The sequence below is a fragment of the Perognathus longimembris genome, chromosome 7, assembly GCF_023159225.1.
Source record: "Perognathus longimembris pacificus isolate PPM17 chromosome 7, ASM2315922v1, whole genome shotgun sequence".
Classification (NCBI taxonomy): Eukaryota; Metazoa; Chordata; class Mammalia; order Rodentia; family Heteromyidae; genus Perognathus; species Perognathus longimembris.
In genome coordinates, this window is record NC_063167.1 from 80,652,964 (window position 1) to 80,671,960 (window position 18,997).

General features: G+C 37.7%; 1 protein-coding gene across 2 annotated transcripts in view; it reads right to left on the reverse strand.

Moving 5' to 3' along the window:
• The window catches only part of Plppr5 (phospholipid phosphatase related 5), a 143,263-nt gene that overhangs the window by 69,373 nt on the left and 54,893 nt on the right, over positions 1 to 18,997 (reverse strand). For both annotated transcript variants that reach the window (XM_048349977.1, XM_048349978.1), the window contains exons 2-3: positions 15,612 to 15,744; positions 9,858 to 10,108 (exon numbers count right to left, since the gene is read on the reverse strand). In XM_048349977.1, the coding sequence (XP_048205934.1) occupies positions 9,858 to 10,108; positions 15,612 to 15,744 (384 nt within the window). The remainder of the gene's footprint in view (positions 1 to 9,857; positions 10,109 to 15,611; positions 15,745 to 18,997) is intronic.

Below are 18,997 nucleotides of genomic sequence, written 5' to 3' on the forward strand. Positions count from 1 at the left end.
CCTCTATCCAGATCATATCCATTGAGGGCCCTTTTTCTAATTAGAACCTGCAAGTTCCAGCCAACAGAACCCCCATTGGTATCTGCTAGCCCCTAAGAAAACACATTAATGAAATTCTGTGATATGTTTTTTGAAATATTTCCAAGAGTCTTATAGAATAGTGTGTTTATCCTTGAGCCCACATGTACTAACTAAAATGTCCATGATATTTGCCCTCAGCCAGAACTAAGTTGTAAACCTTGGTCATGTCCAGCTGCTTAGACATTCTGATACATTACTGAAATGAAATGCAGGAGTTCCTGGGATGTGACTTAGTGCCAGATACCATTAAAGGCACTTGCCAATCACAGGACACACAAATCAAATACCACTCATGGAAGCTGGATACACTCAAGATGCAGAGGCTCTGTGTGTCTTCCATAATCTACTTACCTGTTTATAACCATCCCAGCCATTTTCATGTTTTATGTGTGCAATTTCAAAGCACCATTGTTATTAGTTTATTACATTGGCCATTGTTCAATATCTAGGCACAAGATGGGGTGGGAGAGTACCGTATTAGACAAAGAATTTTGAAGCCAGATACTGGTTTAATCCTAGCTACTAAAGAGGTTGAAATATTTGAGGATCAATATTTGAAGCTAATCCAGGCAGGAAAGTCTACAGCATTCTTATCTCCAATTAGCCAGAAAAAAGAAGTAGAAGGGGAGGTATGACTCGATTGGTGGAGCCCTAGCATAAAAGCCAAGTGAGAGCATGATGCCCTGAGTTCAAGCTCTAGAATAAAAGCAAGATACTCTTTACCTGACTTTTGTAACTGTAACACCTGTATAACACCCTAATAATAGTAATTAAAAAATTTTAAAACATAAACATTAAATAATAAAAATTTACCCCTTTTAAGAAAATAAAAATCAAAACACAAAGTTCATGATCAATTGGGGAGAAAGAGGGCATAAATAATGATTTTTTTAGGTCTATGACAGTAACTTTATTGGGACACAGAGAGTGCCCCACAGATGGCTTTTGTGTCTTCTCCATTTGCAACAGTAACACTAAGCTTCAGGCTGACAAGAAAAGTGTCAGCCAACTGGTAATAGTGATTAAAGTAGCAGTAGTCACTGTAATGGTACAGCTGTCACATTAGGAGTGTGTGCTCAATAAATATTGTTGATATATTACTTAGCAGACAGTTAATCAAATTTCCTCATTCAAAACCTAGAGCAAAAGAACCTTACACATTTCAGGATTCAATTATTCTCAGCAGAGGAACATTCCAGGCTGGCTTTCTGATGGCAGCTAGATCTCATCAGCCAGTGAAGACAAATGTACAGAGGCAGTCCTTAGTATAGCTTCTTACAATGCCATCTTTTCCCTTCCAATACAATTTCTTGCCAGTCTCATGAATCCAGCTGTAACAAGTAAACTGGAACACATGCCCCTGTAAAGAACTAGGTGGAGAGGGCTGGGAATATGGCCTAGTGGCAAGAGAGCTTGTCTCATATACATGAAGCCCTGGGTTCGATTTCCCAGCACCACATATATAGAAAACCGCCAGAAGTGGCGCTGTGGCTCAAGTGGCAGAGTGCTAGCCTTGAGCAAAAGAACTAGGTGAAGAGTCACTAAAAGACAGGACACAAGGTGGGTGGGTGTCCATGGCTTACACCGGTAATCCTAGATTCTCAGGAGGCTGAGATCTGAGGATAGGAATTTGAAGCTAATGTAGATAAGAAAGCCTGAAAAACTGTAAGTGGAACTCTGCCTCAAGTAGTAGAATACCAGCCTTAAGCAAAAATGAGGATATAGCTCCCAGGCCCTGGACCTCAGTACTGTCTTCCTAGCCTTCCACCCCCATCCCAAAAAGGAGAGAGGAAGCAAACATCAGTGGGCTGTTCCTTCAGTCCCTCTCTATGCAGCCTGTGTTGTTGCAGACCCTGTGAGATTATTATAAAAGATGGATGTGGGAACTGGGCACCAGTGGCTTACACCTGTAATCCTAGCTACTTGGGAGGCTGAGATCTGAAGACTGTGGGTCGAAGCCAGCCCAGAGAAGAAAGATCACGAGACTCTTATCTAGAATTAACCACCATGAAAGTTGAGAGTGAGGCTGTGACTCAAATGGTAAAGAACTAGCCTTGAGTTAAGAAAGCTGAGGGACAGCTCCCAGGCCCTGTGCCAGGCCTACCGCCGGCACTCTTGGGTTTCAACTTTACTGGATTATGGAGTAAACTCACATTAGTGATGACATAAATTAAGGTTTCCCTCTCCAGAATATCCCAAGTTATTGTTACTAGAAAAGATATGGTTCTATGAATCTGAGCAAGTTAACTTCATGTTCTAAACATTTTCATCTAAAAAGTGGGTACAATATGAGTGTATAAAGAAGGGAAATTAGCATAATCAATTATTAAATAAATAATAGTAACTATAAATAAATAACAATGTTTACTAATATGTAAGAATTAATAACCTATTCAATGAATAGTAAAGCAAGTAGTGCTAGATACAGGAAATAATCAGAAAATGTTTGCTAGTGTAGTTATAGATACTGTAAATAATTCCAAGATTTTATTCCAGACTAGGAAAATTTATAATGCACAAATCATGAAAAGACATGCATCCAGGAAGCTAGACACTGGGATAAGCATCCAAAATTCTAGCTACTTAGGAGCCAGTTGAAGCAGAAAAATCTATGCCACTACATCTCCAAAATAACCAGCAAAATGCTAAGCTCAAGGTATGGCCCAAGTGGTAGAATGCCAGCTAAACTAGTTAAACGAAGCAAATATGAACCCTGACTTTAACACTGGTGCTGGCACAGAAAAGAAAAGAAAAATAAAGAAATAAATGAAGGGAAAAGTAGAAAAGAAAAGAAAGAAAGGATAAGAGAGGGGAAAGGAGAGGAGGGGAAGGGAGGGGAAGGGAAGGATGCCGGTAGCCAGACCAGGGTTAGATAAGATGTACATACAAAAGGACAATAATTCCTTCTCTCCACTAAAACAGTGTTTTCGGTGGTCTAAATGGCTGAATATATCACTACAGATATAGTGAAATTCACCACCACTAGCAAAAGCTGGTTACACAGCAAAACCTAATATCTATCAATGCTAAGATAGCCCAACGGCAATCAGAATCAGAAAACATTTGGGACGTTTCCTTCCATCATTTGTTTGGTCTCATATATGCATGTGCAGTTCCCATACAAATACAAATGTGAAATATCAGATTTAGGTGTGATGGCAATAGGAATTTGGTGAGTGCTCAGTTGTCTTCTTAAAAATCTTTACTGTAAAATTTATAGTGATTGGGATTCTAGCAGAGGTAAAAGAACAGGAAGTCACTTAACTTAGTGAGGAGGAAAGGGTATGCATGGGCTGGCATATTTCACATCAGTCCCAGATTCAGCCTCCAATCTTAGGAGAAATACAATCTGCCAGGCGGTGGAAATTAGAGGAAATCAGAACACAGTGGGGATTAGACTAAGGGAAGAGGAAGTAAGTTGTCATAGATGCTTCTTAGAGAAGTCACTAGCCATTGGGAGAGAAAATGGACAGGATAGGATTGAATCCTAAACTCCACACAAATTTCCTTAATGTAATTTTTTTTAACTCCAAGCAGAGAAGGATAGAATTAACTTGGCTTAAAAAACTACAGAATGGGGGCTGGGGATATAGCCTAGTGGCAAGAGTGCCTGCCTCGGATACACGAGGCCCTAGGTTCGATTCCCCAGCACCACATATACAGAAAATGGCCAGAAGCGACGCTGTGGCTCAAGTGGCAGAGTGCTAGCCTTGAGCGGGAAGAAGCCAGGGACAGTGCTCAGGCCCTGAGTCCAAGGCCCAGGACTGGCCAAAAAAAAAAAAAAACAAAAAAAACTACAGAATGTCAAAAATACGAACTCTATGGCTTTTAAAATTATCTTGCCACTGGAAATATGATATGAATGCCCTATTTCCCCTTCTAAATTGTCCTTACTTATAACTATTTTTTATATTCTTTTAATTTATTTTATTTTTTAAATTTTTATTATCAAACTGATGTACAGAGAGGTTACAGTTTCATACACTAGGCATTGGATACATTTCTTGTACTGTTTGTTTCCTTGTCCCTCATTCCCACCTCCCCCCTCTCCCTTTCCCTTTCCCCCCTATGAGTTGATCAGTTCATTTACACCAGTTTTGCAAGTGTTGCTTTTGTAGTTTTGTCTTTTTTTATCCTGTGTCTCTCGATTTTGGTATTCCCTTTCAATTTCCTAGTTCTAATACCAGTATACACAGTTTCCAATATACTCAGATAAGATACAGAAATAGTGTAGGTACAACCACAGGAAGGGGATACAAGAAGATAATCAATAATAGAAGCTACAGTTACACATGGCACGTTGAAAGTAGTTACAACAGTGACATAACAATCGTTTCCATAACCTGGAGTTCATTTCACTTAGCGTCATCTTAGGTGTTCATAAGGGTATAGCTATTGGGCTCTTGTGATCCTCTGCTGTGACTTGCCGAAACCTGTGCTAATTATTCCCTATAAGGGAGACCATAGAGTCCATGTTTCTTTGGGCCTGGCTCACTTCATTTAGTATAATTTTTTCCAAGAACTTCCATTTCCTTACAAATGGGGCAATGTCATTCTTTCTGATAGAGGCATAAAATTCCATTGTGTATATGTACCACATTTTCCTGATCCATTCATCTACTGAGGGGCATCTGGGTTGGTTCCAGATTCTCGCTATGACAAATTGTGCTGCGATGAACATTGTTGTGCTGGTGGCTTTACTGTGATTTTGTTCGTGGTCTTTTGGATAGATACCCAAAAGTGGGGCTGCTGGGTCATAGGGAAGCTCTATATTTAGCCTTCTGAGGAATCTCCATACTGCTTTCCAGAGTGGCTGAACCAGTTTACATTCCCACCAAAACTGAAGTAGGGTTCCCTTTTGGCCACATTCCCTCCAACAATTGTTATTGTTAGATTTCTGGATATAGGACATTCTTACTGGGGTGAGATGGAATCTCAATGTTGTTTTGATTTGCATTGCTTTTATGGCCAGTGATGTAGAGCACTTTTTCATATGTCTCTTGGCCATTCTCATTTCCTCATTAGAGAAGTCTCTTTTTAAGTCTTTAGCCCACTTGATGAGGGGGTTATTGGTTTTTGCGGTTTTGTTTTGGAGGAATGTAATTTTTTTAGTTCTGCATATATTTCAGATGTGAGGCCTTTGTCCGTTGTATGGCCGGTAAAGTGAAAAACTAATATCATTCCCTTTAAAATCAGGAATGAGACAGGGATGTCCACTCTCTCCCCTTCTCTTCAACATACTACTAGAATTCCTAGCCAGAGCAATTAGGAAAGAAGAAAATATAAACTGGATCCAAATAGGAAAAGATGAAGTTAAACTTTCTCTCTTCACAGATGAGATGATCCTATACCTAAAGAACCCCATAGACTCTACCCCCAAGCTACTAGAGCTGATCCAAAACTTTGGCAAAGTTGCAGGATATAAAATAAACCCTCAAAAATCAACGGCCTTCAGACCCAAAGAAACATGGACTCTATGTTCTCCCTTATTGGGAGTTATTAGTACAGGTTTAGGCACGTCATAGCAGAGCATCACAAGGCCCAATAGCTATACGCTCATGAACACGTAAGATGAAGCTAAATGAAATGAACTCCATGTTATGGAGACAATTGTTATATCACAGTTGTAACTACTTTCAACGTCCCATGTGTATCTGTAGCTTCTATTATTGATGATGTTCTTATATTACCTTCCTGTGGTTGTACCTACACTATCTCTGTAATCTTATCTGAGTATATTGGAAACCGTGTATACTGGTATTGGAACTAGGAAATTGAAAGGGAATACCAAAATTGAGAGACACAGGGTAAAAAAAAAGACAAACAACTACAAAAGCAATACTTGCAAAACTGTTTGGTGTAAGTGAACTGAACACCTCAGGGGGGGAAAGGGTAAGGGGGAAGGGTGAGGGGGGTATGAAGGACAAGGTAACAAACAGTACAAGAAATGAATCCAATGCCTAACATATGAAACTGTAACCTCTCTGTACATCAGTTTGATAATAAAAATTAAAAACAACAACGGCCTTCTCTATGCTAATGACCCGAAGATTGAGGCTGAAATCAGGAAAGCAACTCCTTTTGCAATAGCCTCAAAAAGCATAAAATACCTAGGAATAACCTTAAAGAAGTGAAAGACCTCTATATTGAGAACTTTAAAAACCTTGAAAAATGACATTAAGGCAGAACTAAGGAAATGGAAAAACCTCCCATGCTCCTGGATTGGGAGGATTAATATAATCAAAATGGCAATATTGCCAAAGGCTATCTACAAATTCAATGCAATACCCATTAATATCCCAATACCATTTTTTAATGAAATAGAGGAAGCAATCCAGAAATTCATATGGAACAATAAAAGATCCAGAATAGCAAAAACAATCCTAAGCAGAAAGAGCAGTGCTGGAGGAATTACAATACCCAACTTAAAGCTGTATTATTAAGCTATAGTAATAAAAACAGCTTGGTATTGGCTCTAGAACAGGCCTGAAGACCAATGGAACAGAATTGAAGACCCAGAAATGAACCCACAGATCTACGCCTACTTAGTCTTTGATAAAGGAGCTAAAACAATAGTCTGGAAGAAAGATAGCCTATTTAACAAATGGTGCTGGCAAAACTGGTTTAACACATGCAACAAACTAAAACTAGATCCTTATATATCACCCTGTACCAAAATCAATTCCAAATGGATCAAAGACCTCAAAATCAAAACAGACACCCTGAAAACACTAAAGGAAGGAGTAGGAGAGAAACACTTGTGCTCCTTGGCACAGGACAGAACTTCCTTAACAAAGACCCAGAAAGGCTACAAATCAAAGAAAGGTTGGACAAATGGGACTGCATCAAACTGCAGAGCTTCTGCAGGGCAAAGGACATAGCTCACAAGATATACTTATAACTCTTATTTCTGATCTCAAGAAGAAATGTCACCGGGGACTGCTGAAGATCTGGTCTGCTTTTAGTGACAGCCTGATGTGATGGCATGACAAAGACACTGATCATGAAGAAGCCACTTGAGGGTAAAAATAGTCCTGAGTTTTTCAAGTCATTAGGAATGATTACACTTGGCTTCAGATGGACCCGAGTCTTTACAATCTTTTGATAGGAAGCTGAATTCAGAAGGAAGTAAGCACTGGCTCCATTGAGAAAGAGAACTCTCCCCCCCCCCCCCCCCCGCCGGCCTTCCCAGCCCCGAATAAAAAGTTATCTGAACTTACTAAACTTTATGGGAAAGTCTACAGAGGACAATTTTGGGGTCCAACCTCACAGGTATATGTCCCCTCCAGGTGACAGGGGAAACACTGGTGACAGAAATGCTGGGGTTAAGAGCCACCTGACAAGGCTGCTCTTCCTTCTGTCCCTGCCTTTCACAAATGCACTCAGCTATTTCCGACTTCAAAGCCTCAGAGAGCTGCATTTGGAGCTTGGCTCTTATCTCTAAAATTATGGTAAATGCTCCTGTATGCAGGAAAATATGATATCTAAGGATATTTTGAACAGTACTATGAAGAAATATTGCTTGATTCGGGGGTTCAGCAAATAGGAAAGAAGAGTTAATGAATGGAATTGCATCAAATTAAACAGTTTCTGGGGGGAAAATTACACTAGAATATGATACATTATACACGTCTCTAGGTAGTAACAAAGTGAAACCAAAGGAGGATATTCTTAAGAAAGGATCACAAAGGCATAATAGCTATGTGCATCTGATCATACAAAATAATATTTATCAAAATGAACTGCAAGAAATGGAAAAAGATTTTGTTTTGTTGTTTCATTTCTTTTTATCTTGTTATTTAGATTATATAACTTTGGGAGGACAAAGGAGGGGCACAAAAATGAAGGGACAGCAGTACTCACTAGATACCATATTGAAAATGAACTATACAACTTATGGGTGGAGATGGGAGGGAAAATCTGGGCACAAGTGAGGGAAGGAGTAACATTCCAAAAAGCAATGTACTAATTACCTGACATATGTAACTAACACCTCTGTACATCACCTTTACAATAACAATTTTTAAAAAAGAAATTTTCCCAACCTGTAAGCTATCTTTTTAGCTTAATAACTATGTTGTTTGCTGTGTAAAACTTTTTATTTTTAATTAATTAATTTATTTTACTTAAGAAGAGATAAGCATTGCCAATGAACACTCAACATCCCTGTCCATAAAGGAAATGCAAATCAAAACAACTTTGAGATTCCATTTCACCCCATGTTGACCGGTATTGATAAAAACAACAACAAATGCTGGCAGAAATGTGAGGAAAAAGGAACCCTATTACACTATTGGTGAGGATGTACTCTGGTACAGTCACTCTGGTTGTTGGTTTGGAGATTCCTCAATAAAGGAAACAATGTAGCCATACCACTCTTATGCATTTACTTACATCCTTGCAAGGTAGAGTACAGTAAAGGCACTTGCACATCTATGGTCACTGCTGCACTATTCACAATAGCTAAGTTATGGAAACAACCCAGATGCCCTACAATAGCTGTCTGGATCAAGAAAATGTGGTATCTATATACAATGGAATTTACCCATCTGTTAAGAACAATAATATTTTCTCATTTGCAGGAAAATGGATAGACCTAGAAAAAATGACATTAAGTGAAGAAAGTTTGGCTCAGAGAGACAAATGGTACATTTTCTCTCCTATCTGGAAGCTAGATATAAAATACAAATGGGCATGATAACATACACAGGATTCTGTGCATTTACATAAAAACAAACTGACTAAAGGCCGGTATACTTGAGAAGTCCAAAGGCATAACTCCTCTGAACAACTAATGAACTGTTTATCAAAATGAATACTAGGAAGTGAAAGTCTATTTCAGAGGACGGGCAATAAAGAACACAAGAATGGAAGGAAGAAGGGTGAGGAAATGCAGTCATTATATTAAATACACATTATGTAAAAATAAGTTATGCAACATGAGAGTAGAGGTGGGAGGGTAATGGGTGAGAATTACAAAAGGGGTAAAATTAACTAAGATACAGTGTACTTATACACTCATTTTTGCAATTGTATCCTCTATACAACTACTAAATTAAAAAAATGTTTAAGGAAAACACTTACTGAGGTGTTGGAATGATATTACTAATAAGCAAAGGGATTTCTAAGCCCCAGTGACTCATTCATTGACTGTAATCCTAGCTACTTAGGAAGCTGAGATCTGAGGATCAAGGTTCTAAATCACATCAGACAGGAAAATCCTTGGGACTCTCATCCAATTCACAAGCAAAGAAGTGGAAAGGAGAGTGAGTTGTGCCTCAAGTGGTAGAATACCAGCCTTAAGCAAGTATCTAAAGGGAAGTACCTAGGCTCTGAATTCATGCCCTAGTTAAAAAAACAACAACCGAGTTCCACCTCCATTCCCAACAGAGAATATCAGAGAATATGAGGGCTTGAGAAAGTAGCTACTAGCCCAGTCAGCTAGTATTCCTGATTGTGTATTACAAGTTCAGCACAAATTTGATTCCATGAAGTCCCATTTAATATCAAAACAACCATATTTCCAATCAGAAATGTTAATGGCTATATTTTTCCTCGAGCCATCCACCCACACATACTCTCATGAGAGTTAAGTGACTTACTTTGATTTGCAAAACAGCAATCATTAGACACAAATTAAATGGCCAACAGACATTTAACTAGACTTACTTATCCTAGTGGTGACTTGCATTATAGCAGGGAAAAGCAAGTCTACCTTGGAAGAATCAACAGCAATAGAGACTTGCATGAGTAAGGTTTCCTAAAACCTTACTTACCGTCAGATACATGGCTGCATAGACACTGAGAGCTGCTTCTTTGGATGGAAATGTTTTCCTGGCTCTCATAATGAGATCTGGGTTTCCGGTACAAGCCTCCTCCCCACTGATGAACTGTGTGTACTGCTGACAGCCCAGTGCGGTATAGTTGGGCTTACATAGGGCAAGAAAATGCGGGGCCAGATTTCCTGTAACCACTTGTCCAGCATTTACAAAGATATCGGTAGCGAATAGTCCAAATGTATAAATTCCTGAAAAAGAAAATAAACAATTTCAGTTCTTCTCTTTTATTTTTGTATTTCAGTCTACAATGAGCCAAAATAGAAATACTTTGGAAATTTCTATAACATGTATACCTACATGATTTGTTTTGTTTTTTCTTTCATGTCATTCATCCCCAGTTTTCCCCCTTGGCTTTCTGGAATTGTGAGAGTGTTGAATTATTTAACATATTGGTCTGTCTACCACTGGCCACATTCTATATGCATGGCAGGTTTATAAGACATGAGATTAGAAGAAGAAAATAGAGTCTAAGACTATGTTTGGGTAGTGTGATTTTTTTTTAAATGAAGATATGTATCCTTGGAGAGAGTGTAGTCTATCATGTTTTATTTATGTTCAGAATCTTATTTTTTCCCTATTTTTGGCAACTTTTTTTTATCTCACTAACATAAAGCAGAGCAGTTGTCGTCTTTGGTTATGCCTCTTAAGCCCATTCACTCTTAAGCCCATTAACTCTGCTGGAGGTGCCAATTAGCAGTAAAATCAAATGCCTTTGGGGTTCATTTAAATATCATGGAAAATCTTAAGTAAAGCAGAAAGATTTTTAGACTAATCTCTATATTGCTTTCAGAAACATATTTTTAAAGGCACAGAACAGCAGAATTTAGTGCCCCTTATCTTTTTTGGATTGACTTCTTTTTTATCCATTTGAGGTTAGTTTAGTAAAACATTAGTGCATAATATAATTTTTCAGTTTCTTTTTAGCATTAAGAGTTCTTTCCTCTGTTTACCTGAAGGTATAAAATAGGTAGTTTTTTTCCCCTTTGGGTAAGATAATTGACAATTTGCATGAATACCAAAATCATTTTACAAATCCAATGTAACTTGTTATTATGGTCAAAGCTTATTTATTCTACTTAGGAAAAGTAAAATAAACCTTTTGCCACTAATTTTAATTAAATTTCCAATTACAACCTTTAAGAATGTGGTACTGATGTAAAGAAATCCATCCTTTTATTATTTTGGAAAATAATGTCCATTGGGGCCTTTTAAAACTCTACCAAAAAAAAAAATCCCAAAACAGTTGATTCATTAAAACAACATGGAATTTTATCACAAAAACCCACAGATGTTTATCTTGTAGTCCCACATTTCTGGATTGTTTTCTAAGCCTCTTCACCATCACTGTTGGTTGTACTGGGAAATATCCAGGAAAGGTACAGAAGTTCGTGTAATTTTCCATTATTGATGCATGGGTCCATTTTTGCTTTTCAAAATATCATGAAAAGTGTATGCAAAAAAGTGTATGCAAAAAAGAGTTAACTTACAAAACCATGTATATAGCAAAACTGTGTATTCAAATGTCAGTGGACGGGGCTGGGGATATAGCCTAGTGGCAAGAGTGCCTGCCTCGGATACACGAGGCCCTAGGTTCGATTCCCCAGCACCACATATACAGAAAACGGCCAGAAGCGGCGCTGTGGCTCAAGTGGCAGAGTGCTAGCCTTGAGCGGGAAGAAGCCAGGGACAGGGACGGTGCTCGGGCCCTGAGTCCAAGGCCCAGGACTGGCCAAAAAAAAAAAACAAAAAACAACAACAACAACAAATGTCAGTGGAAGAAAGGCATTGTTTCTTTTAATTGGGCATTTTAAAGGAAAACACTAAGAACAACCTTTTCTTACATCTCACTGACATTCAATGGGTTATACTAAATAAAGGTTATACTAAATAAGGTTATCAAAAGTAGAATTTGGGGAAAGGCAGAGGTATGAAAGAGAAACTGAAGTGAAGAATGATGTCAATGCACACAATCTCCCCTTCCAAAATCTCATGGGCTGGTACAAAAATTGAAACTCAATGTCTTCTGTAACTGTGGTCCTTTAAAATACAGATTAACACATGCTCATTTTTAAACCATTTTTTAATTTAGTGCAAGTCTCCCTATTTAAAATAGAAATCTTTGGTAAGAATATGAAAATGTCTCTCAATATTTTATTTGTCAAGTTCCCAAAAGTGCTTTGAAACTAATATGTCAATGCATCCATCCTTAGGCCAAGATTACCATGGGCTATATAGATAATTATTCTTCATAATACAGAGTAATGTTTTTGTATATAGTAATGCTTCAGTGACAAGCTTCCACTTCATTATCACGAATGAGAATACTCCAATCATGATAAGGGAACAAAAACCAGTGTTTTGGAAAGTGACATAGTAAGTAAGAAATATACAGAGACTTGAAATCAATCACATTGAACCTCGTGCCATGTATTTCTTTAGACTACATTTATGATTGCAGAAAAATATATTGTCTATTTATTTACTTATTTATTTTGGTGCCATTGCTGGCACTTGAACTTAAGGTCTAGGCTCTGTCCCTTAACTTTTACCCTCAAGGCTAGTTCTCTGCCACTTGAGCCACAGATCCATTTGCAGCTTTTTGCTCATTAAGTTGAGAAAGATTTTCATACTTTCCTTCCCAGACTGGTTTCAAACTGAAATATTCATATGTCAGCCTCCTGATTAGCTAAGGAATATATGAACAACCAGTGTTTAATGGTGTTTAAAAGAGCATCAATTTCATTAAATACTCTTAGTTTTGCTTATGTTATTGCATATTATTTTCTTATTTAAAAAAAAATCACATGACCCAGTCACTGGTAGCTCATGCTGTAATACTAGCTACTCAGAAATCTGATATCTGAGGATGGCAGTTCAAAGCCAGCCCAGGAAGGAAAATCCATCAGATCCTTAGCTCCAATTAATCACCAAATATGGAGCTGTGGCTCAAATGTTAGAGCATTAGCCTTGGGCACAAAAACTCAGGGATAGCACCCAGGCCCCGAATTCAAGCCTCAGAGCTAGAACCAACACCCACCACCCCGAAAAAAAAATCTCATATGAATAGAAAGCAATCAACTGATGCATACAAAAAAAAATAACTTTGTAAGGTTTCATACAAAAGTTATTCCTTCTATAAGACAAATGAAGGCCTTGGAGATGCATAACTTAGTGGTTATAAAAGCAATAGTCTTAGAGCTTCCCTAGGACCCAGCAATCCCACTTCTGGGATTGACCACAAACCAGGCTACACTGAAGCCACCAGCACAAGCATGTTTATTGAAGGACTGTTTACCATAGCCAAGATATGGAATCAACCCAGATGCCCCTTGGTGGACCAATGAATCAAGAAAATGTAGTATATACACACAAGGAATTTTTTGTATACTTCCACCAGAAAGAATGGCATTGGACCATTCATAAGGAAATGGAAAGACTTGGAAAAATTATACTAAGTGAAGTAAGCCAGACTCAAAGAAGCATAGGCTGCATGGTTTCTGTCATTTGTAATAGCTACAATGGTCCCATAAATCTACAAGTAAACCCAATGGACAGTAAAGGACAAATAATTATACCTACACATGATTAATTAAACAACAATAAATATTCACACAATGAGAACAAAGGATGATATTCTTAGGAGAAGATGGCAAGGGCTCAATAGCTATGAGCATGTGATCATATGTTTCTTATAGCAATGAACTCCAAGAAATGGAGGTAAAAGATTTTATTTTATTTTTTTTGTCATGGGGCTTGAACCTTGAGCCTGGGCATTGTCTTTGAAGTCTTCAGCTCAAGGCTAGCACTCTACCACTTGAGCCACAGCACCACTTACAAGTAAGAGGTTTTGATTATATTGTTTGCAGTTCTTTTTCTTTTCTTCTTTCATTTTTCCTTTGGTTAATTCCCTTTTGTCATTGTTTTTCTTTTCTGTACCCTTTGTCTTGTATGTTTATCTGATTTGGGGAGGGGAAGAGGAAGGACAGAAATGGTAGGACAAAGGGTGAACCAATTCAGCAGTGGAACCCCCTAGACACTATGCTGGAAGTGAACTTTACAACTTTGAGGGAAGGCAAGTTGGAAGGGGAAAATTCGAGGGAGGGGATGACACCGTTCAAAAGGAAATGGACTACCTGACTATATTACCTGACTCATGTAACTGTTACTCCTCTATACATCACTTTTACAATAAAATTTTAAAAAGAGTCAGATATGAAGATCTGTTACATCCATAGAGAGTTGGTTTTCTGGTTAATCTTTAGTGAGTTGACATATAGATTTAATCAGCTAGCTTATTATCTCCCAAATTTTCATCCTGATCCTCTCAAAATGAGAAATATATTGGAATACTACAATATATCCTTACCATATCTCTTACTTTTTCATAATAAATATAATAAAAATAGTAAACAATAAATAAACAAAATGTTTAATAAACGTTATTAGCATACGCAGATATACTCATTTTTGCCTGAGGTATCTAGGAAACAATAATTGACATTAAATTTTATTGTGCCCATTAAAAACCTCACATTGGCCAAGTTTCAATGCCTTATGTCAATGAACTTAAAATGATATCCAGTAATTTGTCAGTGTTTGCATAGTTATTAGTGCTAACTTTCACTATTGAAAGTTAAGATAGCAGTGAATTTTGTCCTTTAAAATGTCAATATATAAGTATCAATGTATTTGTTTACATAAAACAAAAGCTCAGATGTAATGTACAGAGAACTATTTATCCAATACAAGATTCCTCCTATTCTCAAAGCTACTGTTGTTGGCTTTCATATTGTTGAACAACTTCCTGAGGCTATTATTTCTTCCCCAAGCACTGCTTCTGAAATTTCATAAACATAATAAATCTTTTATTTTGATGATATACATTTTGGCTTTTTTTTTCAGTTGAAGGGCTTGAACTCAGGTCCTAGGTGCTGTCCCTGAACCTTGTTTTACTCAAGTTCAGTGCTCTACTGATTTAAGCCACAGCTCTACTTCCAGTTTTTGAGTGGTTAACTGGAGATAAGAGTCTTCTGGGGAACTGTCTGCTTGTGCTAGCTTGGAATCTCAATCCTCAGATATCAGGCTCCTGAGTAGCTAGGACTACAGGCTTGAGCCAAAGGTCCTCAGACTACTTTTTGGCTTTTAAAAGAAAGTTTACATACTTGGAATTTAAAAGTTGTATTACTTCCTTCCTTTGCATGAAAATAATATTGGGATGTGAAATCTTGCCATATTAACCAAGGAAGTAGTATGCAGTGATATATATATATATATATATATATACATACATATATATATACACACACACACATATATGTATATATATATATATATTTTTTTTTTTTTTTAAGCCAGTGCTGGGGCTTGGGACTCGGGGCCTGAGCACTGTCCCTGGTTCCTTTTTGCTCAAGGCTAGCACCCTACCACTTGAGCCACAGTGCCCCTTCTGTCCTTTTCTATATATGTGGTGCTGAGGAATCAAACCCAGGGCTTCATGTATATGAGGCAAGCACTCTACCACTAGACCATATTCCCAGCCCTGCAGTGATATTTTTTAAAACCAAATTCATATATTTCACAAAACAGATACACTAATACTTGCATATTCTTTAAAATGTAAATTATTTAAAGAATCATCTTACATGTAAATATTATTTCAGTAAGAATAAAAACAATTGAATGAACACATACCAAGGAATCGGACAGTTCGGCGCACCAGTGGGTTTATATAGCAACAATCTCCAGTTAATATAGTTTTTTCCTGGTTTTCAAAATCCCTTGTGGCTAGTTGTAGGCAAAACACAGCAGTCTCTCCAACGATTATCTTGCAAAGAAATAAAAGATTCGAAAATATTAGAATCCAACCAGCATAAATGTGTTTTTAGTTGAAAAATGCAAAAAAAAAACCCATATTTTAAACTGGCGTATATAGAATTCTACATTATAAGTAGGGGATTTCATCACGACACTTTCTATACATGCATATCATAAACTTTTACCACATTCAGCCTCTCTATTGCTCTTTTTTCTACCCACTTCCACTACCCCAAGGGCCCACTGCACTTTCCCAATCTTGGTGTTTTGTTTTGCTTTTGTTTTGGGCTTTGTTTTTTGTTGCTTCCCCTTAGTTTCCACAATTGAGAAGAAACATGCTATACTTATCATTGTGGGTCTGGCTTATTTCATTTAACATAGCCATCTCCATTTCCATCCATTCCCCCACTAGACAACCTAATTTTCCTGATAGCTGAGGAAAACTCCATTGTGGGAATATACCATGTTTTCTTTATCCATTCATCCCTTAGTACGCATGTAGGATTCCTCCAGACTTTGGCTATTGTGAGTAGTGTCAAAATGAACATGGATATTCATTAACCTAGGGTAAACTGATTATTGGGAGTAGATGCTCAGAAGTGGCATAGCAAGATTGCCTTTGTTGGTGGTAGTGGTATTGGGGCTTGAACTCAAGGTTTGGGTGCTATCCCTGAGAGTTTATGCTCAAGGCTAGCACTCTACCACTTTGAATAATACTTCCATTTCTGGTTTATTTGTTTTTTTATAGTTGATTGAGAGATAAAAGTCTCACCGACTTTCCAGCGCATGCTGGCTTTGAACCCTGATGTTCAGATCTCATCCTCCTGAGTAGCTAGGATTATAGGTATGAGCCATCAGTACTCAGCCAGTATAGTTCTATTTGTAGTTTTTGAGGAACTTCCACACTGATTTCCATAGTACATGGATTAACATTCATTTCAACAATAGTTGAGTTTTTTTTAAGAGCTCCTTAGGATTAGCAACAATCTTGATGTCAAAATGAGCCCTTTATGAAAAATAGACTATAAGACTTGTTTTCTAAAAGGGCTTCATCAAAAAAGAAATATGCAGCATTCAAACCTCAATACCTTTGTATTGCAGCAATACAAAATATTTTTAAAAATTAAACATACAAAGGATCTTTATGGAAGTGCTCGGTTATTTTTGGTGTGTTTTGAGTTTAACTTATTTTTGAGTAACTGTTTTTACCTTGTCATAGGCAAGATTGAACCTCGCCCTTGCTAAGCAAGAAGTTTGCTAAGCAGGTGTTCTTTTTACTTTTTTAGATGGGGTAACTAACTTTAGGCTGGGCTGGCCTTGAACTTCTGATCTCCCACAATCAAACAGTTGGGCTATAAATGTTTATCACAATGTCCAACTGAATCTCAAACCAGATTATCTAAGAGCAATGCAAGCCATATGCATGCATGGGAATATCACAGAGAAACTCAGGACTGTGTAACTGACATGCATTTACAGTTATATTTTAAAAGCAAGAAAAGATATCCTCTTTGCAATTTTTTAAAAAGATCTCTTATAGACATACTAACTTGGAATTCTATTGGTATTTCTGAAAGAAACAAATAATTCATACTTGTGGCCTTAAAGTTACCATTATGCAGGGATATTATTAAAATTATAATCATTTAATAATCATTATGTCTTCTGTGCGTGTGTGTGTGTGTGCACACGCATATACATGCACACCAGTATTGGGAATTGAACTCAAGGTCTAGGCACTGTTTAGCTTTTTTGCTCAAAGCTAGCACTCTACCACTGGAGCCACAGTTCTACTTCTAGTGTTTTTTCTGGTCAATTGGAGGTAAGAGTCTCATGGAGATTCCTGCCTAGGTTGGCTTCAAACCTTGATCCTCAGATCTCAGCCTCCTGAGTAGTTAGGATTGCAGGTGTGAGCCACTGACACTAACTAATGTATTCTTTATAAATGAATTACTTTTCACATGGTTTATGAAACAAGGAATATTGCCATACTCCTTTATAAGTGAAGAAATCAGGATTTGGAACTCAACTAAATTATGTAGGAGCCAATGACAGAAGAAGGTTCTAGTATGCATCGTCACTCTACTTGCTGATTTGAAAGGGCCGTTTGTGTGTGCACCAGTTGTAGTGATTTTTACACATACCCTCAAAACCACTAGCAAGTTTTTATAGAGCAGCATTATTATGCATTTTTAAAGATGATGAAGTTGAAACTTAGTGAAGTTATTTAGTTTCCCTTTAGACCACTCAGAAGTGAAACCGAAATAATCTCAGGTCTTTTGGCTCTGTCCTATACCATGAACAACTGAAGAACACATAAGATGAAGCATTAAAGAAACTGGGGCTGGGGGGGGCAGTAGGTCTGGTAACTTGCCATGCTTAGTCTTATTTGCAAGACCTCTTATCTGGATTAGTTAACATGCTGAATAGTCTCTGAAATTCTATAGGTGGTTTGCTTTGGGTAAGTTCTCCAGAATTCAGGTGTTGGGAACTTAATCCTCAAAGTTGTGTCTTACAATATTTGGAGGTGGTTCTTAGGACTCAATGAGGTCATGAGATTGGGGCCTGCAAGATGGCCTTAGTGGCCTTGGAAGAAGAGAAAGTCCTGAGCTAGCACACTTGCTGTCTCATTCTGAGATACTACTATGTTATGTATTCACAGATACTGAGAGGCCTGTGCCACACTCCCTGGCCATCCCAGACTCCAGACCTACAAACTAAATAATTTATAAATTACCCTTTCTCAGGGAGAAAGCAACAGAGACTAGATGAGGACAGCAGGGAAATGTGTTTGAAATGTCTATTAAAAGCAGTATCTATGATTATAAAATATTCAAAATAGTAAATGAGAGGGAGTAAAGGGGGTCCTAGGAGACTAGGAGTCCAACTTACTTTTGCCCCAATGCGAACAGCAGATAACAAGACATCTATTAATTTACCTCCTTTTTTCTACCTCCTTTTCCTCTTTTCTTACTCTACCTCTCATTTCAAGGAGGCTGGAGTTCAAGGTTAAACTAGAGAATATAGAACTGAATTGTATTTGTCTTTTACCTATCTAGAGAGACAGAATGGAGTTAAGAAACAAAAAACAAAACTAGGGCCTCCAAATTTCTCTCAAGTTTTCACTTTGGCTTTGTGAAGTATGGCAGGTGGGCAATGAAATGGTTCATCTGGCCAAAGAAGGCACGAGAGCTATTTTCCATGAGCACATCAACTGTCCCAAGGACCCAAGGAGAAATTATCAGACAGACAAGCTGTGTGCT